Below are 16,516 nucleotides of genomic sequence, written 5' to 3'. Positions count from 1 at the left end.
ACACAAAGTTTCCTGGGTTGACACATCAATACATCTAAAGGAAACCAGGTGGTCCTTCAGTAGCCCAGGGTCCACCACTTTTTTTCCAGTGGTGCTGGGTTAACAGTTATTATATATGCCATATTGAAAAGAAACATTTTGTCTCCGAGCTGGAATGGAACCACTACATCATGAGGTTACTGAGGGTATTTTCTCAGTGCCAAATAGACTATATCATGTAGTTAATTTTCTGTTGGTATTTGCTAAATAAAATTTTCTCCTATAGGAATCCTGAAGCCCAGAATGGTTAACTGGTCTTCCTAAGACACACGACTAGATATTTACCACGTGACAATTAAAAATCAGTTTCCCATTAAACTCACCAAAATTGCTCCATAAAATTGTGACTATATGACATCTGTCATCTGGCACATATAATTACTAAAAATACATATTAATAAATATACTAACACCACATATCAGTACTGTACTTTATAGTTTACAAGATACTTTCACATACATTATCTCCCGTGATGACCACAACAGCTATGTGATGGGGCTGGTGTCATTATCACCCTTAACAGAGGAGAAAAAGGAGGCGCAGAGAGGCTAAGTCCCCCCAGTTAGGAAGAAGACAGTCTGGCTAGAACCCAGACTCTTTGACTATTATTTTTGTACCCTATCTTTGGCTATACTTTTCTAAAATAAAGATAATTTCTCTTTGATAAATTACTCCCTAAAGATTGTATTCTGCAATGAAAAACTATTGGCTGGGAAAAACGCTACAATATGTTCAGAAGGTGAATGCCAAGATTCAGCCGTTGTTAGTCACTTAAATATTAAATTGAACTGTTCTCAATTATCAGTCATTCTTGAGACTCAGACCTGATTCTTTAGGTGCAGTCATTACGACCCAGAGAGGTGCATGCGTGCGCTCACACACACACGCACGCACATACACATGGCACACCTGCTGAAGCCACCCTGTATTCTTCAGCTCTTTAAAGCTCAGGCATACCTTGTGGTGGGCCAGTTGCTGGGTAACCGTCTCTAGACTGCTTGTCTCCATGAGGTCGGGTGCCACTAACCTTCCTGACATCTGCAGCAGCCACTTTTCCACTTCTTGGAGCTCACTGTTGTAATCTTCGTGGTCTCTGACTTTCACCTCGAGACAGCAAACATGCTCCTGTGAAGCCAGGTGGCCGTTAGAAGTGATTTTCAAGCCAAAAATCAACTCAAAACTTTCATATTTTTAAAAGCCCAGGACAACTCATAGGGTAGGTAGAGTTACACACATCAGAAACTTACTAGGAACGGAAAAAAAAAGATACAACACAACCCACAAAGTCATTTCGCCATTTAAAATGCCCATCTGAATAAAAGGAAAAATATTGACCCATACCAGGCCTTAAAATTTTCTGACAGATAAAAAGGAGTCAGGACCCCCTTTGTGGCAAATACACATATTTGTATTGAATTTCTGATCACTCCTTACTTTTCCTGCACTGCAGAGGTTCTGGTAATCACTTTGAAGTTGATCTATTTTGTCCTTTAAAGTAACATCCTGCACCAGCTCCAGGAGGGCTTTGCCTTTTTCTCTCACTGATTTTACTGATGGTTCATAGGACAACACCGTTTGTTGAAGTGACTTGAATTACAAAGAAAAAACAAGAGCCAGCTCATCTATGTGATCAAGGTGAATATATACATATACGTTGGCATGTATAAGTTTATCTACTTCACATAAAGGCCTGTCATATACTTTAAAAATTAATAAGTATAGAGCAATAAAGAGAGAATGCCTTTTTATGGTTAATACAGTTTTTCAATACAGAGTAAAAGTAAGACATCAAATAGCCCTTCACATGCTCAGAGAGAAGTATGGAAAAGAATTACATTCAGCTAAATTTAACATGGTTCATATTGCTGGCTTCTAGCTCATTCCTTTCGGCAGAGAAATAAACCTTAATTCTCTATGAAGGGAGCGATGTGCTATCTTTTGATTTTGACTCGTGAAGTCAATAGCAGCTTGAGCTGGATGTGAAGACTGGGAGACAAATTCCAGTTGCAATGTTGCTATGATGGCCTAAAAGTGCTATCTAAATATATCAAGAACTAAAAAAAAAGAAAAAAAATATATAAAGAACTCAGAGGGAACTAAAAAAGAAGAAGTAGTGTGATTCTTATATAACACCTTCAAAGACACACTGTCAGGCTAGGCAGAAGAACCAAGGACAGGAATAGACATACTGGCTGGAGTAGGAAAAAGCTTCCGACAGGAAAAGCTTTGAGGCAAGCCATCACACTGTAATTCTTAAAGAATATCGCTAAATAATTTGGGTCAAATTTAGAAAACAGACTATTCCATGTATAAGCTTCAATAACTGTTTCACAGATTTGAGCATGTGAAATATTTATATCTACAGCATGTATAGTGATATCCACATCACCATTTATTCTTTCAAAAATTAATTTCTAAGATGTTTAACTACAGTTGGTTAATTAGAATTCATTTTCTTAGAAGTATAATGTCTCATTTTGAATTTACCACAGGTCAGTTTATAGGCCTTCTGTACCAAAAGATGAAGGAAAGACTCTACATGAAAGACAAAATCTGTAGGTGTGAGATCCTAATGCCAAGAAGGTTTTTCTGGAGGATCCACATACCTGGATCACACTGTCAGAACAGATCTCCATTTACTGATACAACCTTTGAATATCAGACAAATAAAATTCCTGAATGGAAAAATAAGTCTGATGTAGTGTTTCCAGCCAAATAAATCTATACCACTCCCCGCCAGCAGAATAGGCACGTTAAGGACTTTTTCTAGCACTCACTAAGGGTGACACAAACCAGGAATCACACCCCACCAGCTCAGTCCCACGTGACGTCCTCGTGCATCTGTCACTTAGTAACAACACACTACCTTGTATTTAGATAGTTGAGCTTTTTTCTCATATAATTCCATTTTGGGTTCTCCAGGAATGTGTAGGATTTCTTGGTATTCTGCTATCCACTGAGTTAGTGCTTTGTATTTATCTGAGAATTCCTTCGTTAAATGAAGGCCTTTTTCCAGAGTCATGTGCTCCTTCCGGACAGTGCTGGTCAGTTCCTTCAACTGTTCCACGTGGTCATGGATCTCTTTTCTTAACGTCTCTGCCTCACTATCTTCCAAGTATGTAAGAGCCCTCTCTCCTTTCTCTCGGGCTGATTTGAGCAAACTGTGGCCTTTCTCCATGTCTTTTAGCAAACCCTGAGAAAAAGTGGGAGGCAAATACAAACAAACAAATGAATAAACAAACAAATAAATGCAAATAACTTAGCATTATTTCTTTCCTTTTAAAGAACAGCCTTTGAAGTCCCATTCTTGAGTCCACTGATTTCTCCTTAAAATATGTTTTTTGAAGTTTATAACCAGATTTGGCATGCCAGCAATCAGGAATCTTCTTTACTTCAGCATAGGTCTTTTAAAATCTTGATCAGCATATCATTTCCAAATCAGAGACTTAAGGAAGAACTTGATGTTTCTCTTGTCCTTAACAGTGCTCCTATAGATCTGAGTTAAAACTCTATTAACGCACAGTGCCATGAATTTGAGATATTTTTTTTCTTTAATAGTTAGTGTCAAACTGGAACTTAGTTAAGAATTTCGTGCGCAGCCATGTGTAAGACATTGAAATAACTTCACAACACAAATAAATGAAAGCCAGTTTTGGCTTAAGAGATTATAACTTGGAATTTAGAGTGAAATGATGAGCCAAGGATCAACAATCATACTGGGCGGGGATAAACACACGCACTCCCAATTCTACGCCAGAGACAGGAACAGCTCATGAAAAAAGAAGGGTTGGGAGACAAGCCTGATATTTGCATGCCTACCTCCAATGTCTTCATTTTTTTCCCCATCATCACTTTATCTACTTTATCAATTTTGGCAGCCACATTCTTGAAGTTTTTGTGAGTAGAGCTGTACCAATCCAAATAGGAACTTAAAGATAATTCTGATTCCTCCAAACTCTGGATCTCTTCCTCCAGGAATTTTATTTGTTCCTTTGAAAGAAGAAACACAATTGAACAGTGATTAAAGACCTGTGCCAGTGCCTTTCTTGATAAACACGTATTATCTTCACTGGAAGTTAGCGAAAGGAAGAACATCTGGCTTGTGAAGTTTGCTGGCCTATGATGAGCAGGGGTGGCCCACTCACCAGCACCTGGAGGAGAAGGGCTTGGTATCTGGACGTCAGCTGGGTGGCCTGGCAGCCCATTCGGCTGCTCACGTGGCTCTCATCCAGGATCTCCTGGGCTCTGGCTCCCACTTCTTCAACTTCATCTCTGTACGCAGTGACTTCTTCATGCCACTTCTGAAATGACACAATATTGGAGGGAAAGGTTCAATCTTACAGATTCTTGAGTAAGACAAATAAATGTATCTTCTTACTAGAAAACGATTTTAGTGTATTGTTACAATATACTTATTCTGTGATGTAATTTTGAAAATACTTCACATAAAACCTTCATGAAAATGTAATTCCAGTAACATGATAAAAACTGTACACTTAATGAGTTTGAGTGCTTTTCTGCCTATATTACATATATTTTTATATCTTTTGTTGTACTTAGATAAATTTTAAAATAGATGAATAAGGAAAAGAAGTTCCAGAGGCCTAAGGATTATTTTGATCATGTGCACTGACTCTACATAAAAATTTGAATAAAATTAATTTTCAAGTATTATGTCAATGTAGTATATTAGAGCAATTTCAAATCAGAGCCATAAAGAAATTATTGCAACACTAGCATTCATGTATCTTTACCAAGCAAGGTAATAAAGCTTGGGAAGAAAATATAAAATACTTCATTAAACTAGACTGCCTTAGGATTCTAATAAATAATTGCTGATAGAAGAATGCTCCATTATAATGTACATCAAATTTCATTGCAAGTAGAAAGAGATTTTGCAAAAGCTAAACCTTGGACCAAAAGTTACTAAATATTTTAAGGAAACAAATTATGCAAGGCAACTGCTACTTTGACAAAGATGAGGAATTTACATTTGTTGTACCTTCATCTGATGTAATTGTATCTCCTTGGCTGCCCGGTTAGACTGACGTCCACTTCTGAGACTCACTTTGTCCTCCATTGCTTTTAGCCACTCGTCTACTTGCTGAAACTTTTGTTCCATCAGTCTCAATTTGTTGACTACATTATTGAACTGAGTTCGGGTCTCGGACAGCCTCTGCTGGTAAGCCTGCCAGTCCTGCCGGAGAGACTCTAATGCCCGGTCCTCCGTCTGGGGGATGCCCGATGGTATCACTTCCTCTCTGGCGTGCAACACTGAATGCAACAGGGCCTGCCCCTCTGCACAGTGCACCTGGAGCTCCTGTAGGGGAAAGGTATGGCTGCCACACCTCACTCATATTTTACATCCATGTAGGTGATCATGTCTCACTCAAGCCAACTGTGCCCTTCACGCTGGCTTCAAGAAAACTTCACGTTAGGAAAGAATGCTTTGATTCTGACTTAAACAAAAAAATATGTACCGAAAACTGAATACTGTCTCCCAAGTCAGGAAAAACATTCTGAAATATTTCCAGTTAAATTAATCAGAATGCACACATATACACACAAATACACACACCGAGAGAAATATTTTTCTCAGTCATCTTAGAAGCAGTGTCTGAAATTTGGCTTTTCATCCTACAGGCAAAAAACACTGCGATTAAAGGGTTATTGTTTAATATAATAACCTAGGCTTTTTTTGGCTCCTAATCTGTTTAAAGAGCCTAAGGTTTCTTGCTTTGACATTGAATGGGATCAGTGCTACATGTGTGGTTGAGAAGGGAACAATGGACCTTGTTTTTGCTAAGGAGGGAGCCTTTGCCAAAGATGTTCTAGGGAATGCGTTGGCAAAGAGAAGTTGGCCCTGGAGGGTACAGGGCATACAAACCTGGAAGGCTGAATTATCACACCTGCCCATCAGGTACTCCTAGGTACAAATACATTTCTCTCCACCAAAGCATAAGTCCCAGAAATTTACCCTATAAATTTAGTATGAACCAAGTCTTGAAGAGCATAAACTACTTTTTTTATAGAAAGAAAAACTCATATCCTTAAAGTTGTTGGCAAAACGGTATTATACACTTGTGTTACTTGATCTGATCATCTAAAGTTGAAAGGGGCCAAGTCATATCCTACCAAGAATGTTAAAAGTGCCAACATATTTAGTCAGAATACAATATTATTAAAAAATCTTTAATACCAACGAAATTGCTCACAACTGACCACTTTTACCCATAGAAATAGCAATCTTATATGGTTCAGACTATTGAATACATTTGTCCTCAGCTATGATATCACTCCAAGAATGTTGTAATATGAATGTATTGTAAATGGAAAAGAAGAACAATTTATATGGTAAAGTATTAATCAAAATGATGACAAACAGAAATTTTATTCCAAAATTCCTAAAATTTTTTAAAGGTAATTTTGTACAATCTCTTTCCTTAATTCAGGGTTTGGCAAACTTTTTCCATAAAGGGTTGGTCAGTAAATATTTTAGGCTTTGTGAGCCACACAATCTCTGCTGCAAGTACTTAACTGCCTAACCTTGCCATTGTGGTGCCAAAGCAGCCATAGACGCTACATATATGAACAGGTGTGGCTGTGTTCCAATAAAATCTTATTTAAAATACGGGTTCTGGGCTACAGTCTACTGATCCTTGCCCTAATTAATCTCCTTTTTAAAAATTAATTAACTTATTTATTTATTTATTTTTGGCTAGGTTGGGTCTTCATTGCTGTGCGTGAGCTTTCTCTAGTGGCGGCGAGCAGTGGCTACTCTTCGTTGTGGTGTGTGGGCTTCTCATTGCAGTGGCTTCTCTTGTGGAGCACGGGCTCTAGGCACGTGGGCTCAGTAGTTGTGGCTCACGGGCTCTAAAGCACAGGCTCAGTAGTTGTGACACATGGACTTAGCTGTTCCGTGGCATGTGGGATCTTCCCGGACCAGGGCTTGAATCCGTGTCCCCTGCATTGGCAGGCGGATTCTTAACCACTGAGCCACCAAGGAAGCCCCTATTCTTCTTAATATATCACCATTTCCCTATTTTATGGCAGTTTTCACTATTCTACAAATCACTGCATTAGATAAATTCTTATATATATACTACATTTCAAGTATTTATTCTGAGGGAAAAATATAGTTAAATATTTAAAAAATCTATATGTTCTAAGACTCAAATTAAGCTTTCAGTAAATGCAAAATAATTTGTGAACATGTTTCACACTGCTGGCAGACCCCCAGATGACTAAGCGAGCTGTAGGACATCAGGACCCTGAAGTAGTTCCGCTGTGCAGTTGGAATGTCACGTCTCCACCACCAATTTCTGCCTTAGCGTCTCCCCTCCCTTTTTAACATTTGTGGTGACTCAAAATAAGACAGTGTCAATAAGAATGAATACACAGTGAACTGAGAGGTTGGAGTTAGGTTTGAGTTTGGGCTAGATTAATACTGACCAAAGTGCAACATTTTCTTCTGGAACAGGAGAAACATCTGCTGGTGACAAGTGACTTCTTGGCCCAGTTCCTACACAGAACTTGGAGAGCTTGACCTTTGCTTGCCAAGAATGTCTGGAGTGAAGGGCTGGGAGGGGTTACAGCCAGAAAACCAAGTCCATTCCATTAAGATAAATTACAACAGCTAAACCTAGCAGACCAGGGTATGCTACTATTAAGAATAAAATGGATGAGATCCTTAAATAAGCTAAAGAAACGATGACTCTTCAACTTCTGCTGTATATTTATTTCATGAATGGACTATTATTTAAATAAGATTTTTGTCCCATCTCATTTAATCCTTCCTCAGAGCAACTCTGTGGAGAAAACTGAGTCAGAGACATTTACCTCTGCCAAAGTCACCCAGGGTCAGTTCTCACCATAAGTCAGAGTCCAAACTTCCTAATCCCAACCGTGCACTCCTGCCATTAAACATCAAACACTTCCTGAGACCCGCTGAAATAGCCAGAAATGTTATAAGCCAGTGATGACCATCTCAGTCCTGCTTTTCCACCTTGTGTGAGCTGTAGGTACATCTTGCCAAATCCTGAACCAATTCCAATAAGAGCTGACCAGTGTTCAGTAAGTTCCAACACAGAGCTGGTGGGACATGGAGTTGTCTTGCTGGCTTTTCTCTGTTCTCTGCTCTGTGTGCCTGGTTTCCCCTTCTTGGGAACCCCCTGACCCCTATCTGTCTCTCTTTGATGCTCCCATAAGATCCCTAAAAATAGAGTAGTTCTATTATTGTCCTTTTCACATTGTTAGATAGATCATTATGACCTATCAACGGGTCCACATTTCTTTAGAATGCAAGCTCCTTGCAGGCAAGAATAATATTTTAATCATCTTTACCTGCAGTAGCTAGCCAAGTACAGTGTCTGTACTGCATTAGGTGTTCAGTAAATGTTAAATAGTCAATGAATAAGTGGGTTAGGACCACCTTCCCCATGAGGTTTGCCATCTCGCCCTGAATCTCAGATTGCTTACCTGAGCACCAGTGCTTTTTCTAGCTCCTCGAATTCCTTCTTCTAGGTCTCTGTCCCTGGGCCTCTATCCTCAGAAATGTGGGAGATTTGGGTTAAAACCAGATGGCCTAAGATGGTGCCACCAATTTGACTCTGAGAAGTGTCACGTGCTATTGACTCCTGCAGCTGTGTTCCACATCTAATTCAACCCTTTAGGGAGGAACAGGCAGGTGGACCAGCCAACACCATAAATAAGACCACTAGCCATTCCTGTCGGAGGCCACCTTAGTAACTCAACCAATTCCTCAAGTTCCAGTCCTGCTCAGTCTAAACTGCCTATCAAATGATCTTGACTAGCATACACTACTGAGGTCCCAGAACGCTATAGATCAGACCTTACTAGGGTTTCACTTAATATATATCAGCTATTTATAGGATTTAAGGTCACAGTAACTTCCCACTGCTTAAAATAATGATTCCATATTCAGAATGAAAATTCCTTTGCTTTATGATGAAGCCAATTTTACCTGAAGATCCCGTAACGTTGTCTCGTGAGTGTGGGCATCACCTTCAAGAACTGAATATCTGTCAAGCTTTTCTTGCTCTTGTTCCAGCCAAACTTCAAACGCCTTCAAGTCTCTCTGATACTCCTGGTGCAGGCGAACTAGTTTTTCAGACTTGGTTACTGCTTCCTATTATTAGCATGTAAGATGATTAAGACGGGAATACATTTCTACATGCAGTTTCAACGTACTGTAAGAATTCACTTTTGGAATTTTAGAAAAGCATGATTATTAAGTCATTAAAATATGAATATTTCCTAGAAAAGTAAAACATTAAGATCTAGGCAAAAAATATAAAAAATGTAATATTAGGTATAAAAGGGGTCTTAAAGATCACTTTCTTGAATTAACTTCCTGATCTCTGAATTCCTTATGAAATGTAACATGGATATTCCAAAAAATGAATTAACTTTATTTGTCATAAAAATACATTTTTGCTAATGAAGAAAACTGAAGTTCTTATATTGTGCCTTCAGTGAGGATTTGGACTCACTGTGGATTTAATTTTTCATGTACTTTGTCTAATAAAGTAAGGTGTGCTGAAAGTTCACAAAGAAATAAAGCACAGTATTATAAATATTATTGGTGATTATTTCCTGCTTTAGAAAATTTTCATCAACAGACATGTTAAAGAATTTATGAGTCTTCCTTATGAACCTGCCCCCAATTTGTCTACAATAGGTACATTGCTAGGACTTTTAAATTGAGAATTATTTTCCTTCAGTAACTTTCATATCCTAACAATAGTTGAGGGTTTTTGATTGGTTTTGCCAGTGGGGTATTCAAAGTATTAAAATTCATTTTGCTTTTTTTTTGTTCTATCTGCTTTCACAAGGCTGTCATTGCCCCAAATAAATGAGTCTTTAAATAACCACAGCTCCAAACGCTGCCTTTTCAGTGGGTTTGCGTGGAACACGGTGAGCCACACCTTGGTCCGCTCTCTGATATCTCTGTATCGTTCTTGAAGGTCCTGGAATTCTAACTGGGTGACATAGTGCTCTGTCATGCCAGCTCCTTTGACTTCAATGGTCTCCAGCAAGCTGCTGTGGCTCAGCACTTCTTCATTTAATAACTAGAGAACATTTAAAAAAATAAAGGAATTGGTGCATATATAATCATATCAATGGTACTACTAAAATTAGGATATTTTAACTGCATACTTGGCAAGTGATCTCAGGTTATCTATCTGTAGACAGATAGATAGATCACTCTATCCATCCATCTATATCTATATCTATATCTATCTATATGAGTCGGAGGGTGTATTTGATATCTGGCCCAGAACTGTCTCTGAGATACTGATTCCAGTTGACTTGGAAACCTCAAACTTAATTTGTCCAAAAATGGGCTCTTGAGCTCTATTCCATTCCCATCCTTCCCCAGCCACCAATAAACCTCCTTCCCCTTCAGTCTTTTTTCAAACAGTAAATGCTACCATTCCCACCCAGCTGGTCAATTCAGACCACTGGAGTCACCCTTCCTCCCTCCATCCATGATGAAATCCTTTTAGTTCTATCTCTTCACTGTATCCTGAAATGTGTTCTCCTGTCTCCTGCAAACCCCCAGCTCCTGCTGCTATCACCTTTTACTTGGACTTTTGCAATATCCTGCTAGGCAGATTCCCTACCCCCAGTTCCTGCCCAGTCCCTTTGTCCACCACACTCCACACAGCAGCTTGAGTGATAAAAGATTGTAAGATTCTAAAGGGAATCGTGTCACTCCCTAGCTTAAAACATTGATTATTTTCCCAAGGCCGTCAGGATCAAGTAGAAAATCCACAGGCTAGCATACTCATGGCAGTGCAGGATCTGGTCCCTGGCCCCTCTGCCAGATGACCTGGCAGCACCCATCCATTTATTCTCGGCTCCAGCAACACCCAGCCTTTCTTCTAGATCCCTTTTATCTGAGCCAGGTTCTCTCCCTCCTCAGGGACATGCTGATTATTCCATCTGAAATGCTCTTTTCCCACCTCCTCCCCAGACTGATTTCTCTGCACTAAATTCCTTAGGGCATCACTTCTGTCTACTATTTCAGAGACGCCTTTCCAGTCTCTCCTCCCCCTCCCCCGACTCCAAGCAGTCCATAATTGCCCTGTCCCAGTGACTCTCTCTCATAACATGCAGTTTTTTCTTCAGGGCACTTATCACCAGTTATAATTATTTGTTTATTCATGCATTCTCGGATGAGTATAGGTGTCCTCTCCAGAATACAACCTTTGTCTGTTTTATTTACCTGGAATCGAGCACAATGCCTGCATGTAGCAAGTTCTCAGTAAATATTTATTGAATAGATGAGTAATTAATAAAGCAATAGATCATTATAACAATACGATGGGTAGATAATTATGAGTAGATTAATTTTCAGATGCAAACACTCATGCAAACCCAGAAATGTTAAGCGATTTGGCATAGGTCACGTAAGGTCATTTAGTCATTCAAATAACTTTTACTCAGCATTTGCTCTGTGTCACACAGAGAGCCAAATGCATAAGATAAAAAGAAAATTAAGCATCTTTATCCACTGAGGGAGAGAGGTATGTAAGCATATATTCTATAAAACTGATAAAGAGATATGAACAACAGAGAACAGAAGAACTAATTAAGCCTCGGGTGGTGGTGGTATCATAGAAAAGATAGCTTCTGAACTAATTCAGAAAGGTAAGTAGAAGGTTGCCAGATGCCGGGCCACAGCTAAAGTATTTTGTGAAAAAGGGAAGAGATTCTGCAAAGGCATGGAATCATTTAATTCCATTTAATGTGGCACATTCAGGAAATAGTGAGAAATACAGTAAGACTGGCACAAGGGTGGAAGGAGGGTGGGAGAGTGAGCAAAATGAGGCTGGCAAAGAGATTATTAAAATTCTTACAAACCAGAGGAGGGAGATTGGTATGATACTGTAAACAGTGGAAAGCAACGGAACTCTCAGGCAGGAAAGAGAGACGTTCACCTTTATATGAAGATAACGGGAGATGGAGACAAGAGACGAGGTGAGCTGTTGCAATTTAGGAAAAGGATGGATTAGAGTCAGGAGACATTTCTGAACTGCAATCAGCAAGACCTACTGCCTAATTCAAAGTGGGGGTAAGAAAGAAGGGTGTGGGGAAACGAGGTTCCCAGTTTCGGGTATTCAGTGTGGGGTGACACAAAAGAACTGACACTAAGAATATAGGAGTGTGAAGGATTTGGGGTAGAAGATAATAAGTACTGTTTAGGACACAATAAGTTTTAGGTAGAACAGGCCATCCAATGAATATTCCCTGGATTGAATAAATCAAAGGTTTCCAAAATGTTATGTGTGAATACTAATATCAGCAAAAAAGAGGTTTAAGAACATACCTCCAGTACCTACCTATCTATCTATCTATCTACCATCAATCTATCCATCCATCTCTTAATCTTTACATGTAGTACTGTACTAATATAAGCATTATGAAAAATATACAAAAGTTGAAATATAAAAGGATGTGATAGAAAAGAAAGTACTTTTACTTCCGAATGATGAGCAGGCTGAAGATATGAAAAGCTATTACAAGTTGCCAAATTTTAAATATATCATAAAACACGCATCCATGAGGTTTTCCTGGAAGAGGACATTTTCACTCACTAACAAAATAGCCACAAACAAAAGTTTGGGTTGAGAAGCCATTAGACATTATAGTAAACCCCTCAAATAGAGTTTGCCTATGTGGACAGCCCTAGGATTCAGGTGAGCACATTTCTGTACAACTATGGCAATTCTGAAGCACCTGTCAGAAAATAAATGGAATCTGAAATCCAGGTCCCACCTTGACTTTGCCGAGAGCGGCTGTTTTGTCCCGCACTTCTGCGTACTGCCTTTCGGATTCTTTTAGGCTGGCCTCCACGCTGTCCATCCAGCTGGAAAACTGTCGGACGTCGTCCTGATAACTTGTCCACTTAGAAAGAGCTCCTTCAAGTTGACTGAAAGGTAATTGAAAGGACAGTAATCTACACTGAGAAGCCATGTACATTCAATCTGTCTGATCTCTATCACTGTGTTGGTTCCGTCTACTCCCCCAGCAGGAAGTTCATAGATCAGGACGGGGCAGGCTTGAGAGGGGCTGAATGGCTGTGGCTTATCAAATCTGAGTCTGGGTCCCTGGCAAGCACAGCCTTGAGAAGCAAGGGTCAGTGAAGTCCAGGCCAACGGGTGGAGAAGAGGGACTGGATAGAAAACCTGGAGTCAGTAACCAGGTCACACGAGACACTGGGAGAGGCCTGAAGACAAAACCAGGAGAGATGCCCTGAGCGAGTTGAGTTGAACATCCAGAGGAGAGAAAAAAAAGTAATAAAAGAAGGAAGGAAGAACCGAACAAGAACAAGCATAGTCACTATCTTGCATGAGATTTAAATATCAGAAAATCACAAGTGATATAGGCTAACATTTCCTGAATTGGTCTAATTATTAAAACCTGATGATTTCTCTGACTGACAAATTAAGCACTTCCTTCTCTCAATATAGATGTTACATGTTTAACTCCATTAATCATTTGTGTCTAATTTTACTAACAGGCTTGAACCCTTCTGTAGCAGACACTCTGCGCTCCACCCTCCGACCAGACCCCTGCACTACACTGCCAACTGGTCCAAGGCCAACTCCTTGCCCTCTTGGCATGAGGGCATCCTTTGGTCCCTGGTGCCCTCTCAGCTTGAGGGCACTGTAGGCAAGAAATGCCAGGGATTGTCATCCCCTGGAGGCAATCCTCGACTACCTGCCTGACTCATGGCAGTTTGTTTACAAACATTCTAGCTCCCCTGCTCTCTGTGGGTAATTCCCAGGCACGCTCTATCTACACTGGCTCCCAGCAACGCCTGCTGGGAATAAGCTCCAGCTGCCCATGTTACTGGATGCCCTCCCTTTCTCACGTGTTGTTCCCACCACCTACTGGTGTTTTCTGGGGCTACTTCCCAAGTAAACTGATTGGTTTTAACTAATATATCTTCACATGATTAAACATGTATTTATCTTTTGACTTTTTAAGCAGTGAACATCAACACAAAGAAACATGTAGTTTTATGAAAACACAGACATAGGACTGCAGGTCAACCTAAATGAAAGATCGCACCTGCCAGTTTCTTTTGTTCCAAGAAGAAAAAAGAAAAGGAAGGAAGGAGGGAGGGAAGCAGGAAGGAAGAAAGGGAGGGAAAAATAACGGAGCAGGGCAATAGAGAGAGAGAAAGAGATTGGGGCCGAGGGACGGAGAGAGAGAAAGGGAGAACCCCGGAACAGTCTATTACTGAGCTATCCTGTAGATCTTTTAGCCATGACTTCACAGCAGCCCTTCGGCTTCACTAACCTTTTACAACGAATCGCTGCAGACAAAAGGGACGCCCACATATCCTTCACACTCTGCAGCTGCTGCTGAATGGCAGGAATGCCTTCCGGAGAGGTATTCTGGAGGACAGATTCCCCTCTGGTCACTATCATTTTCATCTGGATCTCCTTTTCCTGTTTCACTGAAAATAGAGCCTGTAAAAGCACATACAGAAGTCCTTTGTCATTTGCTTATTTAACATTTCTAGCTTTAAATATTTCAGAGTCCCTGTGGATAGCAGATGATCTGCAGTTGGGTTGAGCCCCGGGTCTCTCAGGCTTATCAGGTGGAGGACACGAGAGTCACTTGCTGGTGGTGCCAGTAACCAGTCACCAGCCTGAGTGGCCTTGGCCTTTCAGGTCATTATTATTCTCTGAATAATCCCTAATTTCCACTGAAGTTTAATTTTACTGTTTTTTAATAAGAGAAAAATAGATGACAATAGGATTCCTGAATTCTCAAAGGTCACTGGATGAAGAGCTCTATAAAGGTTAAGGTCTCTCATACAACAAATTGAAAGAAATAGCTTAATTCATATTATATATTAATTTATATATTTCAAGTTCTTCACAAGCACTCTTCTTTTTCTATATAAGAAGGATCTTTGAATTCAAAGTTATAAAACTGGTGTTTATCACCTAAAAGGTAAAGTTTCATCTCTCTCTCTCATCTGGACCTTGCCAACCTCTACAGATTCAGTTTCAGCCAGTCATGGCCATCGGCTTTTGCTGCAGCAGGAAAGAACTGCCAGTAACGTCTCACACACCATGCTGTTGGCTTTCTTCAGCTTTTGCTCTTTTGGTCCCACTCTGAAATCTCCGCTGAGGTATCAGGCTTTCTGAGAAAGCTGCCTCAACTCTAACCCGATGCCCCTTGCCCAGCTCCACTCCTCTGTGTGTCCATAGCACCGTAATTATTATTACTGTCTTCTGTGTTTCAGCCTCTAGCCTCAGACAATGAAATCCTTGAGGACAATGACCATATTTTATTCATTTTTGAATCTTTGGTATCAAGGCACAATGCCAGTCTCCCAGAAGACACCCAGTGTATAAATGACAGGTGAATGAATGCAGAATGATTGTTTTATCACAAACGTAAACTAACACAGAACTAATATCTTGTGATGGGAGAAGAACAGACTAACTGATACAGGCAGGCAGTGAGTTGAACAAGATGGGAAAGGTTTTGCCTGATAAAATGTTTCAACCAAGTATTTCTCAGAATAAATGTGCCTGTGATATAATTTGAAACTAGCCTCTTAACTGGCTATATCAAGCAAGTAACCATTTTGGGGTTGTTATTTTTTAATTTTTAAAAAAAAAATTTATATTTTTGGCCATGCCATGCGGCTTGCAGGACCTTATTCCCCTAACCAGGAATTGAACCCATGCCCTCAGCAATGAAAGCACAGAGTCCTAACCACTGGACTGCCAGAAAATTTCCTTATTTTATTTTAATTTTTGTAAAGTATTTATGACTGAGTATATCTGAGCTCAATCGATTCAGGAGTGCTTAGGCAAAGCTTCCCTATGCAAACAGGATCATATCCATGGAGCATTCTTGGATTTCTCATGGACAGGGTGTGACATTATCATACCAGACAGACAGAAACTCGAGAACTTTTGAGAAAAACAAATTCTGTAAATTAGAGACATTTCTCGTAGAAGGCACACCTCAAGCTTGAGCATCCTGCTGTCCAGCACGCTCTTGTCAGAGGTCGGGTGGCAGTAAGAATCCAGCATGTGGACCGCATCTGTCATCCAGTCTTGCAGGTCTTTAATCCCGAGGGAGAACTGATTGTGTTCTGCAACAATTCTGTCCAGTCTTGACACTTTCTCCTGGAAATGACAGAAATCATTTTCCCGTTGTCCCTTCCACAGAGACTTCACACCCTGAAGCTACTCAGATTGTAAAGCTAACCCTTTGCTCCAAATAAGTGCAATCAGCCATAGGTCCATGTGCTCACAGATACGATGCAAGGCTGGATGAATCTATGAGATGTGAAATAGCTTTCTAAAGAGTACAAATATGAGAATAATTGGGTCAAGAAGCAGAAAGATTACAATGACAATTTAGTGTCCCTCGGCTTACTCGCTACTCTTCTTTACGACAATTAGGATATTT

General features: G+C 40.0%; 1 protein-coding gene across 6 annotated transcripts in view; it reads right to left on the bottom strand.

Annotated features, from left to right (window-relative positions):
• LOC132499744 (nesprin-1) overlaps nt 1-16,516 on the bottom strand; it is a 241,489-nt gene that overhangs the window by 213,519 nt on the left and 11,454 nt on the right. For all 6 annotated transcript variants that reach the window (XM_060114303.1, XM_060114305.1, XM_060114307.1 and 3 more), the window contains 11 exons: nt 16,066-16,230; nt 14,375-14,547; nt 12,845-12,998; nt 9,988-10,131; nt 9,024-9,188; nt 5,043-5,360; nt 4,186-4,341; nt 3,860-4,030; nt 2,907-3,233; nt 1,475-1,627; nt 998-1,165 (listed from right to left, as the gene is read on the bottom strand). In XM_060114303.1, coding sequence (XP_059970286.1) covers nt 998-1,165; nt 1,475-1,627; nt 2,907-3,233; nt 3,860-4,030; nt 4,186-4,341; nt 5,043-5,360; nt 9,024-9,188; nt 9,988-10,131; nt 12,845-12,998; nt 14,375-14,547; nt 16,066-16,230 — 2,094 coding nt within the window. The remainder of the gene's footprint in view (nt 1-997; nt 1,166-1,474; nt 1,628-2,906; nt 3,234-3,859; nt 4,031-4,185; nt 4,342-5,042; nt 5,361-9,023; nt 9,189-9,987; nt 10,132-12,844; nt 12,999-14,374; nt 14,548-16,065; nt 16,231-16,516) is intronic.

This window comes from Mesoplodon densirostris, chromosome 12 (genome assembly GCF_025265405.1).
Source record: "Mesoplodon densirostris isolate mMesDen1 chromosome 12, mMesDen1 primary haplotype, whole genome shotgun sequence".
Lineage (NCBI taxonomy): Eukaryota > Metazoa > Chordata > Mammalia > Artiodactyla > Ziphiidae > Mesoplodon > Mesoplodon densirostris.
Note: the sequence above shows the minus strand (reverse complement) of the source record. Positions and strands in the feature narration are given on the sequence as shown.